Consider the following 14,792-nt stretch of genomic DNA (forward strand, 5'->3'; position numbering starts at 1 on the left):
GAGAGGTGAGAGCGCTCACCACAACACCACCGTGCAGCCACAACAAAGAAATCACTAGAGCATCAATAAAACTTTTAAACAGAATGTTGTTTTTTAGATTAAATTTAAAAGAGTCAAAGATAATGGGCAGCATTAAAAGAGTGATTGTTTTCAAAACAGAAATGAGACTTTATACCCACAACATTCTTTCTGTGAGGCAGGAGTGCCAACCACTAAGCCACCATGTGGGAGGGATTTCACTAAGTGGAAACTTGTCAAACAATATACAGAAAAAGATAAACAGAAGCATACCAAAATAAACACGATAAAGATGCACCTCACTTTCCTGGTGGCAGGATTGGTTCTATCAGACTGGTAGATATTGTAGATAATCTAGATAAAGATATTTAATAATATACAAAAATATTAAAAAGTCTTCAAATGAATAAAATTATATTTTCATTTAACTCGATTCAATCATTTTTTGACCATTATTCATGTAAATGTTGAACGTTCAAAGCAATAGCCACATTTTCACACTTATTACAAGATTTTGTGGTTAAAACAAATTATAAGTGTTCTTCCAACAAAAAGAGCACTGGAAACTGTTAAAAAAAAAGATATAAACAGATAAAACAATTTGCTATTGTAACATGCTGAGGGAAGCCAAATGTGTGGTCGCGAGCCTTAAATCAATGAGTGGCGTCTGCAAATATTTTTACACTTATAGTTGTGCAGATAAGCTTATTTGAATTGTTTATTTATTGGTCCAATATCATTAAACAGAACCCACATGCCAACTAACAAGACAGACCCACCATAACCTGTTTGTTGGAGGTTTGGGGAGAAATTGTCGTTTCCTCTATTTGACAGACGGCTTCGTCTCATCAAGTGAAAAGCCAAATGTTCTCACAATGTCACGTAATATAGCAAACTACTTTAATATCAATACTTTCTGTCAACTTTTATTTCTTACGTTTACACAACATGGCAATCTATTTGTTATTTGCAAAGCATGTTTCACAAAAACTCCTTCAGGGAGGTAATATACTGTAAGTCACTTAAAATAAACCACAACAGTGTATGAGAAGAACATGAGTCTGCAACAAAGCCTTCTGGAGGAGGAAATAAACCTACCCAGTCATTAAGTCTGAAAACTATTATTATACTATTATACAGTTTGAATCTCCATGCAATGGCTGGCATAAATCTGACTTTTACACTTCATATTCAGCCTTCTTGCCTGGTCGAATCACAAACATTTTAGTTCACTAATATCACATTTGGAATCATAAATGAATGTATGTCAAGGAAATTGTGTCTTGAAGTCGGGTGTTGGAAGGAACGGGCGATCTGCTCGGGCACACCGTGACGTACTGACACGGTGTCATCTGAGGTAACTGCTGTAACCCAAACCTGGTGTGGAAGAGAAGAAGGGTGGATGCTTGGATAAATCGACACTCCCTCAGCATTGCAGCAGTGTCCTCACTTGCCCTCCAGTGTGTGTGTTGCTCCGGCACATATTGTACCATCACTTAGAAAATGGCTATGATAAGGTTTGATGATTATCAGCCTTTATAATTAGGCATTTCCTACCCCGATGTTCTCTAAAAACAGGCTTTCATGTTTTCATGATGTACTAATGTGGAAAATATCAGAATCGTTTATCATCGGTTCTTGTTTGAAGAGAGGTTGTGAGACAGAATCCTTGTTTGAGCATCACTACTTTACATATGTATTTAAAAAAATAAATTTTTGCTTCAATTCATTATGATCTTATATGAGTTCAGAATAGATGTTTGTATTCCAGAATAACACAAAACTGTAAAATAGAGCATTGTATGAGAGCTAAACACTTACACTTGTGCTTCTTAGAATAACAATGGATGTAAGATTAATGCAGTATTGTGGGTTAAATGTATCAGTGGTTTGCGTCAGTTCCTTTTCTCTAGAAAATATCCTGATTTTCTGAGACACAAAATGTCCTTACCATTTCATTTCTACTCGTTCGTCTTGATTTAACGACGCCGCGGTGCTTGACACAATAGAATCAGCTTAACGCCACCATCCAAGATGGTTTCTGTTGCAGCGTTTCGCGGCTGGTTGTCTGTCAGTCCGTCCTTCCGGTGCAGGAGTGAGAGCTCTCGCGCTCTACCGCAGCTCTTCGCCTCGTTTCTGCCGCTTATCGCCGAGCGCGAGGAGCTCATTAGCATAAAATGTGTGTCAGTAGGGCAGCTGGAGCTCACATGCCATGCGCACATGCTGCAGAGCTTTAACCAGCATTCCGATGTGGAACTAGCCCAATGTGCCGTCTCCACGCGGGGCTCTCAGCCAATGGGAGCCCGGGGAAGAGTAAAAAGAGTGGGGGCGTGAAGGGGGGGGGGGGGGAGGGGGCGAAATGTTTTCAGAGTGCGTGACACAGAGAGAGAGAGAGAGAGAGAGAGAGAGAGAGAGAGAGAGAGAGAGAGAGAGCCCTGATACACATCAACAAACAGGCGCTTGGAGGGACACACAAAGAGAGAGAGAGAGAGAGCGAGAGAAAAAAAGTGGTCACATTTCTCAGGCACCTGAAAACGTGCCGGTTATTTTAGGGCGCGTGTTGCTTATTGATGAGCGGGGTGTGTTTAAACTACTTCCTCTCTGGTCATGTTTTGATGGTGACTGTACATGGCAAGCAGCTGAACGCGGAAGGAGCTCTTGTATTCTAGAGAAGCCCCGCATTTAACAGTGACATCCGATCACAGTCTGGCATTACAGGCGCAGACCTCAGCTGTCTCACATCGGGAGAATATCTGGATCATTAAGACATCCGACTACCTCTTCTTACCTTTTTAAACAAACTCTTCGTTTTTCAATTTTCTTCGCTAACTGGGGTTTTTTATTTTTTCTAAGACGACCCCCCCCCCCCCTCTCCTCAGTGCCACACTCCTATTGGTCTGAGCTTTGGGATACACTCTATATGCCTTGGCAGTTCATGACTCTTTCACCTGTGTCAACCGAACTCTTCAGTGGCAAGCAGCAGCAGTGAGCTCAGCTTCAGACTTCTACAACTAAAGAACAGAACAACGCCGATCAACTCGGAAACATGGAAAACAGCCCTGGTGGTAAGTACGATTTATCCACTTGTACTGGATTTCTGCTTGAAACACATGTAAAAATGACTTTAGTGATATTGGTAGTTGGCAAAAGTAGGTTGCATTACATTTTAACCAGCATTAAAGCCCAGTGTATGTATTTTATTTTTAAAATGTTTTTTCTTTTTTTTTTTTATCGTGAATGATTGTTTGAGATGATGTTTTGAGTATACGTTAGGTTTAAAATTTCTTTAAATGTTCCTGTTGAACGGCGGTCTTTACTGCACGTGACGAAAGGTCTCATTGGAGGCAGGAGACAGTGTGTCAATTTCCTAGAACAATATGAATTAAAGTAGACTGGGCTCGTTTGTGATTTTCATGCGTTCAGTTCTATTTCACCTGTGCGGTGTGTGGCGTGTTGCCAAGTATGTATGTGTGTGTGTTGCAGACAGTTGAAGGTTTGACTGAGCGTGATTGAGCCGCGCGCACAGAGGGAAGTCCTCTCGGACTTCCGATTCCTCACATGTAAACAAACTCACGTGAAGAGCGACCCAAAACGCCCCCTTAACGGGCACGTTTCGTCGTCCACTGACCTACCCAACTTATCTTTTCACTCGCGAGCTTATCTTTACAGTTAATTTATCGGTCATGGAAGAGAAGCGCGCGCTCATGCTGCCGTTGACACTTTCACTTCGACTTCCTGTTAGAACCGCTCGACGCGTTCACGGGAAGTTGGAAATATGCCACTTCACTTTGTGATTCATTATTTATTTTTTTTAATCTCTGCTCTGGTATGTTTGACTGTGGCGTGGCTCTCCTCCCTCAGACACACGTGAGGAAAGCTGTGTCAAGGCGCAGTCACGCCCACTAGGTCAAAACATGTAGAGCAAACGTTCCCTCCGTGTTGGGTTGGGCTTGATGACGGTTGTCTGGAATGAACACCAAGTTCAGCCAGAACCGGAACCACGGTATGAACGCAGTGGGAACTGATGATTATTATGAATGAGCGGATCCTATTACTCGATGTTGGTTTCACACCGATTCCTGTTTATTCTGAAACTCGATAATAGCTTTGTGTAATACAATAAGGCGATATTAACATGATGTATGGAAACTGTGAGAGCCACCATCAAATTATCGGCACCAGTGGATTAAAAAAAAAAAAATAGGGGGGGGGGGGGGGTGATTAAAATAATCTTAGAGAAAACTGTCCTTCCAGCAGATCGACATTATAAAGTCCTTGAACTGCGGACAGCCATTTTGGCTCTTCTTTCTTCCGCTCCCCGCCCGGTGCACCCTGGGTAGACACTATCGTGATGCGGTGAATCACGCGCCTGATTTTTTTAATACGCAGCCACCCCGCCTCGAGCTGCCAGCACGTGTCCTCAGCCTCAGCATCCACGTGCTGCGCATGAGTTCCAGCCCTCCTCCTCCTTTTCCTCCTCCTCCTCCTCACCTCGCGCTCAGCTCGCACGGGGATTCCTCCATTATTCTGACAGATTGGTCAGTGGGTCAGAGGGCTTCAGTGGCCAATCTTTCTCTCTCTTTGCTAATAGAACTGATTTAATAGTTTCATGGATAAAAGAACCGTTTTTTGCAAACTTTCTAACTAAAATAAAAACCACTAAGTGCCACAAACTATATTTAACCTTTAGACATTAATAGTACTACATTCTATATGTTCACATATGAGACTAATCCAGAATTGCTGTATTTCCTTGGTGAATGAAACACGATTTACTTTTGAGGCGTTTCTTTTTTGGTTTATTTTGGGTGTAGTGTTAGAACAAATAGAAATAAAACAAGATAACAATGTTTATATCCTTCTAATGTCTGCCGAAGCTGTAAAGAGCCACTAACAGAGGGGCTCTAAAGCTGTGGGTTGGTGGTGAGTTCAGTGAATGGTATTTTACACAAGGTGGGATGACGGCGTGGGTGGTGTCTGAAAGGACATATTAACCTACATTTGGTTGTTTTCAGTCTGGTTTTTGGGTGACATAGCCAACCACTTCCATTTGAACAGAATTATAAAAGCTAGAATTAAACCCCCTTCACACAGGCCATTAACCATGGTGGGAGATATGGAATTAAAAAAAAAAGACACTTTTTATTAGTGGGGCAGTGTTTGGTTTTGATAAGACTAAACTGGGCCAAATCCTTTAAAGGCACAAGCTGCTGTGGATTATGTTGTCTGTTTTTAATATGTATTCCAAGATATTATTTAGCTATATACCAAGTAGTATTTGCAAGATTTAATCAACTTTTCATTTAGATTTTGTATTATTTCAAAACATTGGGGTTTGGTAGCCTGACTCTACATTCCTATATTAGCAACACAAATGATAACTTCTGAGTTGATGAGAAGGTAACTGGTAGATCTACAAAGAGCACCCTCCTGAAGTTTCTTTTAATTCATTTTATTGGTTTTCTGTCATTGATACAGTTTTTTACATTTGAATACTGGGTGTCACCAGAAATGTTTGTACTTATAATCAAATCATGCTTTTAATCATGTGAAATACTTAAAGTGTGTGTCACTTTTGTCCCATACTGACTGCATGTTCAGTTTCTCAGCAGGCAGCTATATGATGAATCATCAGGGAATTATCAGTAAATGCAGTCATCACCGTGAACAGACTACAAAGTTGACATCTATTAGGTTTTCTTTTCAACGGCTAAAGATTAACGTGAATAATTGCTTTGAGGAGTGCGTGAATAGCGCCTGAATAGACAAGACCAACAAAATATACTTCAGCATGAGCAAAACGTGACTCGCCAAACTGTAATCCCCTGAGGACACGGCAAATACCGCCAAATATCATCTGTGCTCAGAACTTTTAACATGCTCAAGTAGGTAAATGTGTCACGTGTCAGTAGGGCTCGCCGGAACAATAGGGTTAATGCTCAACTGTGAAGCAGTTGTGAAACTGGATTCTTTGTCATGGTCAGTTTGACATAGCTTGCTAATTGGAAAATAAAAGCCCTGCGAGAGTATTTGATAGTATTTGTCTCCTTGGCTGGAGTGTTGTATCGTGTCTCTTTATACATTAGCCCATCTACGTAAACTTTTGAAAAAGAGAAGCCTTCAAGTTAAAATGAAAACCAGACTGATATCTCCCATAAGATGGCATTAAACGTGCACTGAAGTTAATCTAACACAGAGAATATATATATATATATATCCCCACTGTTGCTGTGGAAAACCTAACCTGCTTTGAAAACACATTAGTCATAAACACATGGCATGAGGCCAGCTGTTTCACGTGGAGTGAGGTTTAGGGTCCATGCACAGTTGTAAATGTTCACATGAGAGCAGTCAAACAAGTTCAAGTTAGGAGGGGGGGCGTCTATCCTCGTCTCATACATGTCACGAGCGTGATGTCTATAGTTTGCATGCCATGCGTGCATGCTGAGGGGGTGGGAACACATGAGCGGGGGAAGTCGGGGGAGGATCGGCAGAAGGAGGGGCCAGGGCGAGTATTGTTTAGTTTGTTGCTGGATGTGTGTGTGCGTGTGTGTCCACAGGTCACATGTAGTAACCTGTGCCTCAGAGCTGCTGGGATGATTTTCCCAGACCTCATTCAGATACCCAGGCGGGTCAAATTCCAGGAAATGGTTATGGGCTGCCTGAATATGGAATGTTTTTACACTAGAGGGGCGGGGATCCATGGCGGTGACTGAAGATAGTGGGAGTGAAAGCTCGCGTGGACACTGGGTGTGACTGCTCACTGCAGGTGTTGCACATGTCTGCAAAGTGTTATCTTTTTCACACAACACGCAGGAAAGACCACACACACACACACAAAGTGTCATTGGTAAAGCGCCCGCCTTACACTGGAGCCACACACAAGCCGTCAAGTACCTCTCATTCAGTGTTGACACGTGTGAGCTGTGGAATTAAGGAGGCACGTAGGGCTAAACAGAAATGCCGCACGTGTTTCCTCAAGGAGAGAAAGCACGGGAGACTAGAGAGATTCAGATGACTCAAGGTCCCTGAGAGGAAATGTGCCCAGAATTACAGTGGAGATAATTCAAGGATAGTACTACTCCAGATATCCCTGACCACATCGTGTTAAACTAGCCTACATTTTTGCATTACTGACCTGTTTAACAGATTAGATAGTGCCAGTTTTTGAGAGTCACCCATACGGCGTAGACATCGTGACGTGAGCTCAGTGAAGCAGATTTCAACTGAAGATAATGGGAGTGTGCATTTCCAGCATATGGGCGATGATCCAGCTGGCAGGCCTGCGGTAATGCAGACACTGGTAGCAAAAAAAAATTATAGTCTAAAACCAAAAACAAGCAGAACCCACAAAATGCAAACAATTCCTAAAATGAATGTTTTGACAGTTTTGTTTCTCTCATGACTTGTACTTCCAACAAAACCATCATTTAAAAATAATCATGGAAGTTGAGAAAATGGTTAATTTTGGGTGTGGTGGCTTTGCTCTTGTGCTTTCCTCATAATGGCACAAAAATACATTCATCGTTCGCAGAGGAAATCATTTCAAAATCGACTGTGGCAGGCTACAACGTGACTGTTACCCTTTGCACAGTGTCTAGTGACGCTGAGGAATGCATCAGCTTATGGTTGCTGTGCCCCGCTCGCTTCCCCCGCTCTGTAGTCACAGCATTAAAGCCTCCTCTATTCCAAACGTGATCTGCCCTAGCGCTTGTTATGGTACTGCTGCTGTTGTCTACACGGGACTGCGCAAAGAGCCTTGTGAGCCGGGCGGGAACTGTGTCAAGAGTCCATGTGAGCTCCTGGTCAGGTGGCTGGCGGATAGATGGGTCTGCAGGCCTGGAGCCAATGTGAGGAGGGAGGGAGGGAGCAGGAGGTAGAAGGGGAGGAGGATAAAGGAGGAGGGAGGGGGAAGAAGAGGCGAGAGTAGAAAGGACTCGACTGAAAGCGAGCAAGCAGGGAGCTGGCTGGCACAGCCTGCACGTGAGGGGCAGTCTTTCATCTTGCGGGGGAAGAACACTGTCTGGAAAACAAGGGGAGGGGTGGGGGGGGGTTGTGTTTAGGGGTAATAGGGCATTTCCGATGTGATGTGACATCCCTATACAAAGACCTGTTCTTGGCCTGTCAATGGTACTCATTGTAATCATATAGTGATACAGCCACAGCATAATAGATATAACCATCGTACGCAAAGAGGTGTGATACATTTTAAGCCTTAAGAAATGCCTTTTTTTTTTCATTTGTTCGTTTTTTTTTATAAATCCAACCTAACAATTATGAGACGATCCCATTTAAGTGAGTAACGTGATGTGACTACATGTAGTCAGTGTGCCTCGGTTCAGCCAAAAGATAAGGCTGTTTGCTGTGTTCCGCTTCGTTTGTCCACATGACACTCGGCGATAGGCTTCCTCGGTGCCAACATACCAGTCGGCAAAAACAACACACAGCAGCTTGTTCCCTTGAGTTAATGCGACACAGCATTTATTTTTCCATTATTCTTGATTATCTGATAAGGGACTGAATAGACTCTCCACACAGACATCCAGGTCAGACTTGTTGTTGCTCTTACGCTGGGTGTGACTGTCTATATATTTTTTTTCTTTTTTTATTTAATCATTCGTCACATCAAATATCTATTGTATTAACACAGTCAAGGTTTCAAATGTGCTCGTGAGTGCCTGCCAAGTGGGCTCACAGCTTCAAAGTGGAGCACGTAGTGCTCACCATGTACTTTCTCGCCTACACGGCGCGTGTGAACACAGACTCGGCTGAAGATCAGGGGACTGACTTTTCACCTCATCCTGTTCTTCCAGGTGGCGTTATCTTGTACGCTGGCTCGTCCGGCAGTTCCAGTCCAAGTCCTGGCAGCCCTTCAAGTGGATACCAGACCCAGTCGCCTTCCTCCCACTCTCAGCCCTCGTCCCCAGAGGGTGTCTCCTTTCAGGAGATCGGAGTCCTAAAGCAGAGGGGGGAACAAAGAGGAGGCTCTGCTTCCCCCAAAATGGTCTTTCAGTTTCCGGAAGTGAACAACGCTCCAGTCGCCCAGTTTACGACGGCAACCTACGGGCATCCCACGGCGGCCAAAAGGCCTTGTGGTTTCACCGGAACGTTCACAAGTGAGTGTCCGCGGATCTTCCTCCTTCCTGGTCGCCTATTTGTCTGCGTGCTAATTTGCTAATGTGTCAGCGTCTTCTAATGGCCCGGTTTTGTCTTTCATAGAGACCGGAGGTATGGTCCTTCTGTGTAAGGTGTGTGGGGACATTGCTTCTGGATTCCATTATGGCGTCCACGCCTGCGAAGGCTGCAAGGTGAGACACAACAGTCCTCTTTTTTTTTTTTTTGAATGCATTCCATGTGACGCTACATCACCGTAAAGAACCCTCTCCACAGCCTTCATTTTTATTTATTGCTCCTTCTCCAGGGCTTCTTCAGACGAAGCATCCAGCAGAATATTCACTACAAGATGTGCGTGAAGAATGAAAACTGCCTCATCATGCGCATGAACCGAAACCGGTGTCAGCACTGCCGTTTCAAGAAGTGTCTTTCTGTGGGCATGTCCAGAGATGGTGAGCACCCGGTTTGATTTTGTTCTTAAATTGAATTTCCTCTTCATATGTCTTTCCATTCTCCCTTTCGTGTCTTTCCTTCCTCCCACCCTCCCCTCCCTCCGTCTTTGCACCGCCATCTGATTTATGGCAAAAGGAGCTCGAGTCCCACTAGTCATCAGTCATGTAGAAAGTGTGAAAAATCCAGTTTATTTTTGGAAACCAGGGCACAGTGTGTTTGATTACCCCTGGTGGTGTTCATGATGTTCCAGCTACGAGACTTTCAAACAATCGTTTCGAGATATAATGTTATTCGGTATCATTAATCATGAAAACCTAAATTGCCTTTACCGGAAGGAAACACTCCAGTTAATTTGCTCCCCCTGCATGATCACATCCACAGGAGTGCAGTCTCTTAGGGTACAGCTAAACCAGGTGATTCTTTTTTTTTTTTTCTAAAAATCTGGAGCAAACATTTTTAGGTGACCCAAAAAAGCCAGAGTGAAAAATCGTCTGCTTAATTTGTAGGATTGCGGTCAGGAAATCGTGTCTTCATTCTCCGAATATGCAGGCAAATACATTTATCCCACGACATACTTAAATGTATTCTTAAGTCAGATTTAAATTTTAAGAAGTTTCCTATCGAGGACAATTGACCGCAGTTTGATCAACTTTGTATTCCTTCACCCACTTCGTCCCTCTACTTTCTACCGCTTTGTGTCCTCGCCTCCCGCACCTGCCCCTCCTGTCGGCCCTGACCTTTCCACCACTCAGTCCCCCTGTCACTTCACTAATGACATCATGTTCAGCGCAGGCGACCCAGTGACCTACTTCCACAGAAGAAGAGCGAGCGAGAGCTCAATTGAAAGGCAGAAAGAGGGAGAAAGAGCAGGGGGATGTGGTGCAGCATACAGCATACTTACTATAAATAGGACTGTCGGCAGAGGTGCAGAATAAAAGCTGGAGAGGAAGATGAGGCAGGCGGATGGCATGAAGGCTTTAGTGTCCGTCGCGTGGAGTACCAGCTGGGACAGAGACGGAGTAGTCGGAGAAGGGAGGTTTAAGGATTAGTAACATGGACAGAAATGACACTTTTAAAGCTGCAGGGTACCCATCAGACTGCTTCAGTTTAATGTATCAGTAACATGTTACCAGTAAAGAACTGCTACTGACGTACTTTGTTTGATGTCAATCAATGTTAACAAAGGACGCTCTTCTCCTCAGCTGTGCGCTTTGGACGTATTCCCAAGCGGGAGAAGCAAAGACTACTGGACGAGATGCAGAGCTACATGAACAGTCTGAATGAATCAGCCTCCATGGAGGTTGAGGTGTCGCCTCCCCTCAATGCCCCGTACAGTCCGCAGAACCAGACCAACGACGGAGCTGGCTCCATGTTACAGTCTTACTGCAGCGACGAGAAACCTCTCAAGATGGCCGCCGGCAACAACAACAACAACCACCACCACAGCACTTCCTTGTCCCAGACCGTTGCGGTCCAGGAACCCGTCATGGCGGTCGCAGCAACCCAGACGCAACACGCCAGTCAGGTGGAGCAGGTGAACCTGACGACAAGCTACCAGGGCCCCACAAACTTCCACATCACAAACGCCAACAATGAAGGCGCCACCATGGACAATGCCAAGTACAATTACTCCTCCAATCACAATCAGTGTCCCGTCACTGGGAACCACTCATCTCAGTCCTACACATCCAATCAGAATAGTTTCCCAGCGAGCGGCTCGTCAAACCAGAACTCCTGCCCGTGGAAGCTGAACGGAGGAGCCAAAGTGCTGGTGAGTCTTTTCCCCTGCCTGCCCGGTCTGTTAAAATCTATTAGATTAATGCCAATAAGAGGTCCTTAATGCTTTTCTTCCGCTCTGTCCTCCTCCTCCTCCTCCTCCTCTTCCTCTTCCTCCTCCCGCAGGCCTGCCCTCTTAATTCATGTCCTGTGGCTCCGGCCAGTCGCTCCAGCCAGGAGATCTGGGAGTCTTTCTCCCAGTGTTTCACCCCTGCTGTTAAAGAAGTGGTGGAGTTTGCAAAAAGCATCCCGGGCTTCCAGACTCTCAGCCAGCACGATCAAGTTATGCTGCTCAAATCTGGAACCTTCCAGGTACGTTCCGTCCAATCTCAGATCTGTAGTAAGATTCTTAAGGTTTTACTCCTGTTTTTCGCCTCGGTATTTTCCGGTGCTAATTTTGTTTTTTGTTCTGACAACAGGTTCTCATGGTGAGGTTCTGCTCACTGTTTGACCCCAAGGAGAGGACGGTGACCTTCCTCAACGGACAGACGTACTCTCTGGCATCGCTGAGAGCTCTGGGAATGGGCTCTTTACTGGACTCCATGTTTGACTTCAGTGAAAAGCTCGGATCTTTGGGTCTGGAGCCCGATGAGATGGCACTCTTCATGGCTGTTGTGCTGGTTTCAGCAGGTAAGACTCGGAGACAGACATGTGCTGAGCTCATACGTTTTTACACGCAAGTGTTATTTGTTCACATATTTAACCCCACTATCTCTCTTCTTTCCCCCCCCCTTAGACCGCTCGGGCATTGTAGAAGTGGGAGCAGTGGAGCAACTGCAGGAGAACCTAATAAAAGCACTACGTTCGCTCATCACCAGCCGCCGCCCTGACGACAGCACACTCTTCCCAAAGCTGCTGCTCCGTCTGCCGGACCTGCGCACCTTGAACAACCAACACTCTGACAAGCTACTAGCGTTCCGCATAGACCCTTGAATTCAGACGGCTTGAATTCCGACGAGTGGGTCATTGACTTTTGGGGACTTTCTTGCTCCCTGCATGCAAGCCTACCTTGCTGCGATCAGTACACTGGCCTCTGCATGACGGACAGGTGGGGAGTTGTGCCAAGTCAGAGAAGACTCGCGGGGGGGGGGGGAAAGTGAAGAACATGGGCACAACAGGAGGCAGGAGCTCCTGAACTCCAGCCCGTCTCTCTTTCATCCGCTTCCAGTCAAACTGCTTAAAAAAGAAACTACTAGACTGTGTTCTTCCTCACATTTTCAAGTCAACATCAACCCACCGTCACCTTCCCCTTGCCAGAGGCAAAGAGCTCTAAAGACCAAAAAGAAGAGAGACCTTATTGTTTCTCTACAGACTTTGTTTTTTTCCCCCAAACCACAAAGCTAACAAGAGAGAAGCGTATCCTCTCACCCACGGAAAAAAAAAAATGGACAAACTATCAGTAGTAACTCTTACTGGATATTCTGGTACAAGTGTAAAGGCACTTTTCATGCATTCAGAAACCTAAAAAAAAAAGAATAAAAAATAAATCAATATATTATATAGCAATAGCAAAGTCTAATACACAGCTCGGAGAACGGTTTGCCCTGTTGAGATGACATAAGCTATTTTCACAACATGCTACCATGTGGAAAAATCTTTTTTGGAAATCACCCATTTGTGATTGAGAAAATGTATAACATTTTTTTTTTTAAGAAATGAGACTACATTGCATTGTATTTGTATATGGTAATCAGGGAGAAATTATTGGTCATTTTAGACCACATCTGATGACTTGTATGTTATGGTGTTCTGTTGTAAATTTTGTACATGACCATTCTTCTTAGTTCCTTGTTAGTTTGCAGAATCTTGGATGTGTAAATGAATTTAGTATTGAAATATTGTATGACGTCATATATTATAGATTGCTCTACTGACTGCAAAGAGAAGGCACCATTTGAACTATGTGCTCTGAGTATAAACTTTATATTTGAAGATATATAATGAAAATAAATGTATTGTCACCTGACAGCATTGGCTTGTGAATATTTTGTAAATGTTTATGGTTACACCATAGAGTACCATGATTAAATAATGTTATATAGCATCTAACCTTGCGTTCATCTTTTCTTTTTAATTTTCTTCCTTGATGCGATGCAGTAGCATACCATGGAGCCGTTGCCTAGCAACAGAAGCAATCAGCCAATAGTGCTTCAGGTCTGAAAGCCATTAGGGGCTTTATTGCCAGGAAGAAAGAAAAAAAAAAAAAATAGAAACCATCACTTGATTTTTGAGTGTGGGATAATGAATAAATGTAATTTCAAAGATTGTTTTTCATTAGATATGAAGTGTTTTTTGCTAAGAACACTCAGTGACTTTGTGGAAGTAAAGGAACGGGTCAGCCGCAGATGGATGCGGTCGAGCAGTCTATGCAAATACAACACTGATAAGACATCCTCACGGCAGGTTGAATGGGGACATCTGCAAAACAACGCTCTGAAAGTGTATAATCAAGGTGCCAGACAGCACAAGGTCGTACACACATCAGTGTTATCTGTACAGTCTACTAGATAGCTTAGAAATGTCCCGATTATTGTAAATATTTAGGAACAGTTTCTGCAGTTTTGCCCTTAATACTTCTTCATAATGAATTTATTGCGGTTTATCTTAATTTTTTTTAAAAAGGCCTCGCACAGACAGTACAATATGTGAAATGAATAAATATAAGGCTGCACTTTAAAGAATAGCACACCTTTATATGTCCAGTACGTCCGTGACAATTAATCATTCATATCTTCTGCTTAAAGCTTCATGTGTGTAGACCGAGTCATTGATCTGTCAGTGCTTCAGCAGCCTAGGAGCACCAATAAAGTCAATCAATGAGTCTCCACATCAGGTGAGTTGTAAAAGTAAAGTGACATCTGAAGCACGTGTCTGTCTGGGCGCGAGGCAATGGAAAAACTAACATCGATCAAAAGCAGCTTTAAAAAAAAAAGAAAAGGCCAAACCTTCATTCTCACTGCTTCTTCCGTAGATAAATATGATAAATATAATAAAAGTCTCCAACTGAGAGTGAAGTCCCAGAAAGTGCTCTGACACCATCCCTTTTCCAGGGCTTATTGCGCCATCTAGTGGAAATTAAAACATCAAACCAGAACCTGGCAATGCTGGTTCATACTCAGGAAAACCACCCTGCTCTGATGGGAAGCTTTTTTTTTTTTTTTTTTTTTTTTGCTGTTGCATGTTTTTCTGGCACATTCTTCAGCTTCATTTTGTCTGTGAATCCAAACTGAGGCCCCATTAAGTTTCAGCTTCATTAAATAAACACCACCAATTCTTACAAATTCACTTCTCCTATTTATTTCCGGTGCTGTCTTTCCTTTCAGTTGTGCAATTGTCAAAGATGGGGTTCTCTGGAAAGAAAAACTGCTCGTAAATTTAAATCTTAATTAATAAAGAACACATGTTTATAACAATGCTAAACCCGCTCAGTT

General features: G+C 43.6%; 1 protein-coding gene across 1 annotated transcript; it reads left to right on the forward strand.

The window, feature by feature from the left end:
* The first annotated feature begins 2,236 nt into the window (after positions 1–2,236).
* Positions 2,237–13,410, forward strand: LOC308108597 (nuclear receptor subfamily 1 group D member 1-like). Its single transcript, XM_080461684.1, has 8 exons — positions 2,237–3,083; positions 8,832–9,134; positions 9,238–9,326; positions 9,440–9,584; positions 10,788–11,356; positions 11,488–11,673; positions 11,781–11,991; positions 12,098–13,410. The coding sequence occupies exons 1-8, from the start codon at positions 3,065–3,067 to the stop codon at positions 12,292–12,294; spliced, it is 1,719 nt and encodes a 572-aa protein (XP_080317810.1). The 5' UTR covers positions 2,237–3,064; the 3' UTR covers positions 12,295–13,410.
* The last annotated feature ends 1,382 nt before the right edge of the window (positions 13,411–14,792 follow it).

Source organism: Lipophrys pholis (genome assembly GCF_963383615.2).
Source record: "Lipophrys pholis genome assembly, chromosome: 4".
NCBI classification, from domain to species: domain Eukaryota; kingdom Metazoa; phylum Chordata; class Actinopteri; order Blenniiformes; family Blenniidae; genus Lipophrys; species Lipophrys pholis.

What these genes read in the sequence shown, in the direction of transcription:
- LOC308108597 (XM_080461684.1), top strand. An exon ending in TTTCACCGGAACGTTCACAA is followed by an intron (nt 9,135 to 9,237) that starts GTGAGTGTCCGC and finishes TGTCTTTCATAG; the next exon opens with AGACCGGAGGTATGGTCCTT. An exon ending in TGTTGTGCTGGTTTCAGCAG is followed by an intron (nt 11,992 to 12,097) that starts GTAAGACTCGGA and finishes CCCCCCCCTTAG; the next exon opens with ACCGCTCGGGCATTGTAGAA.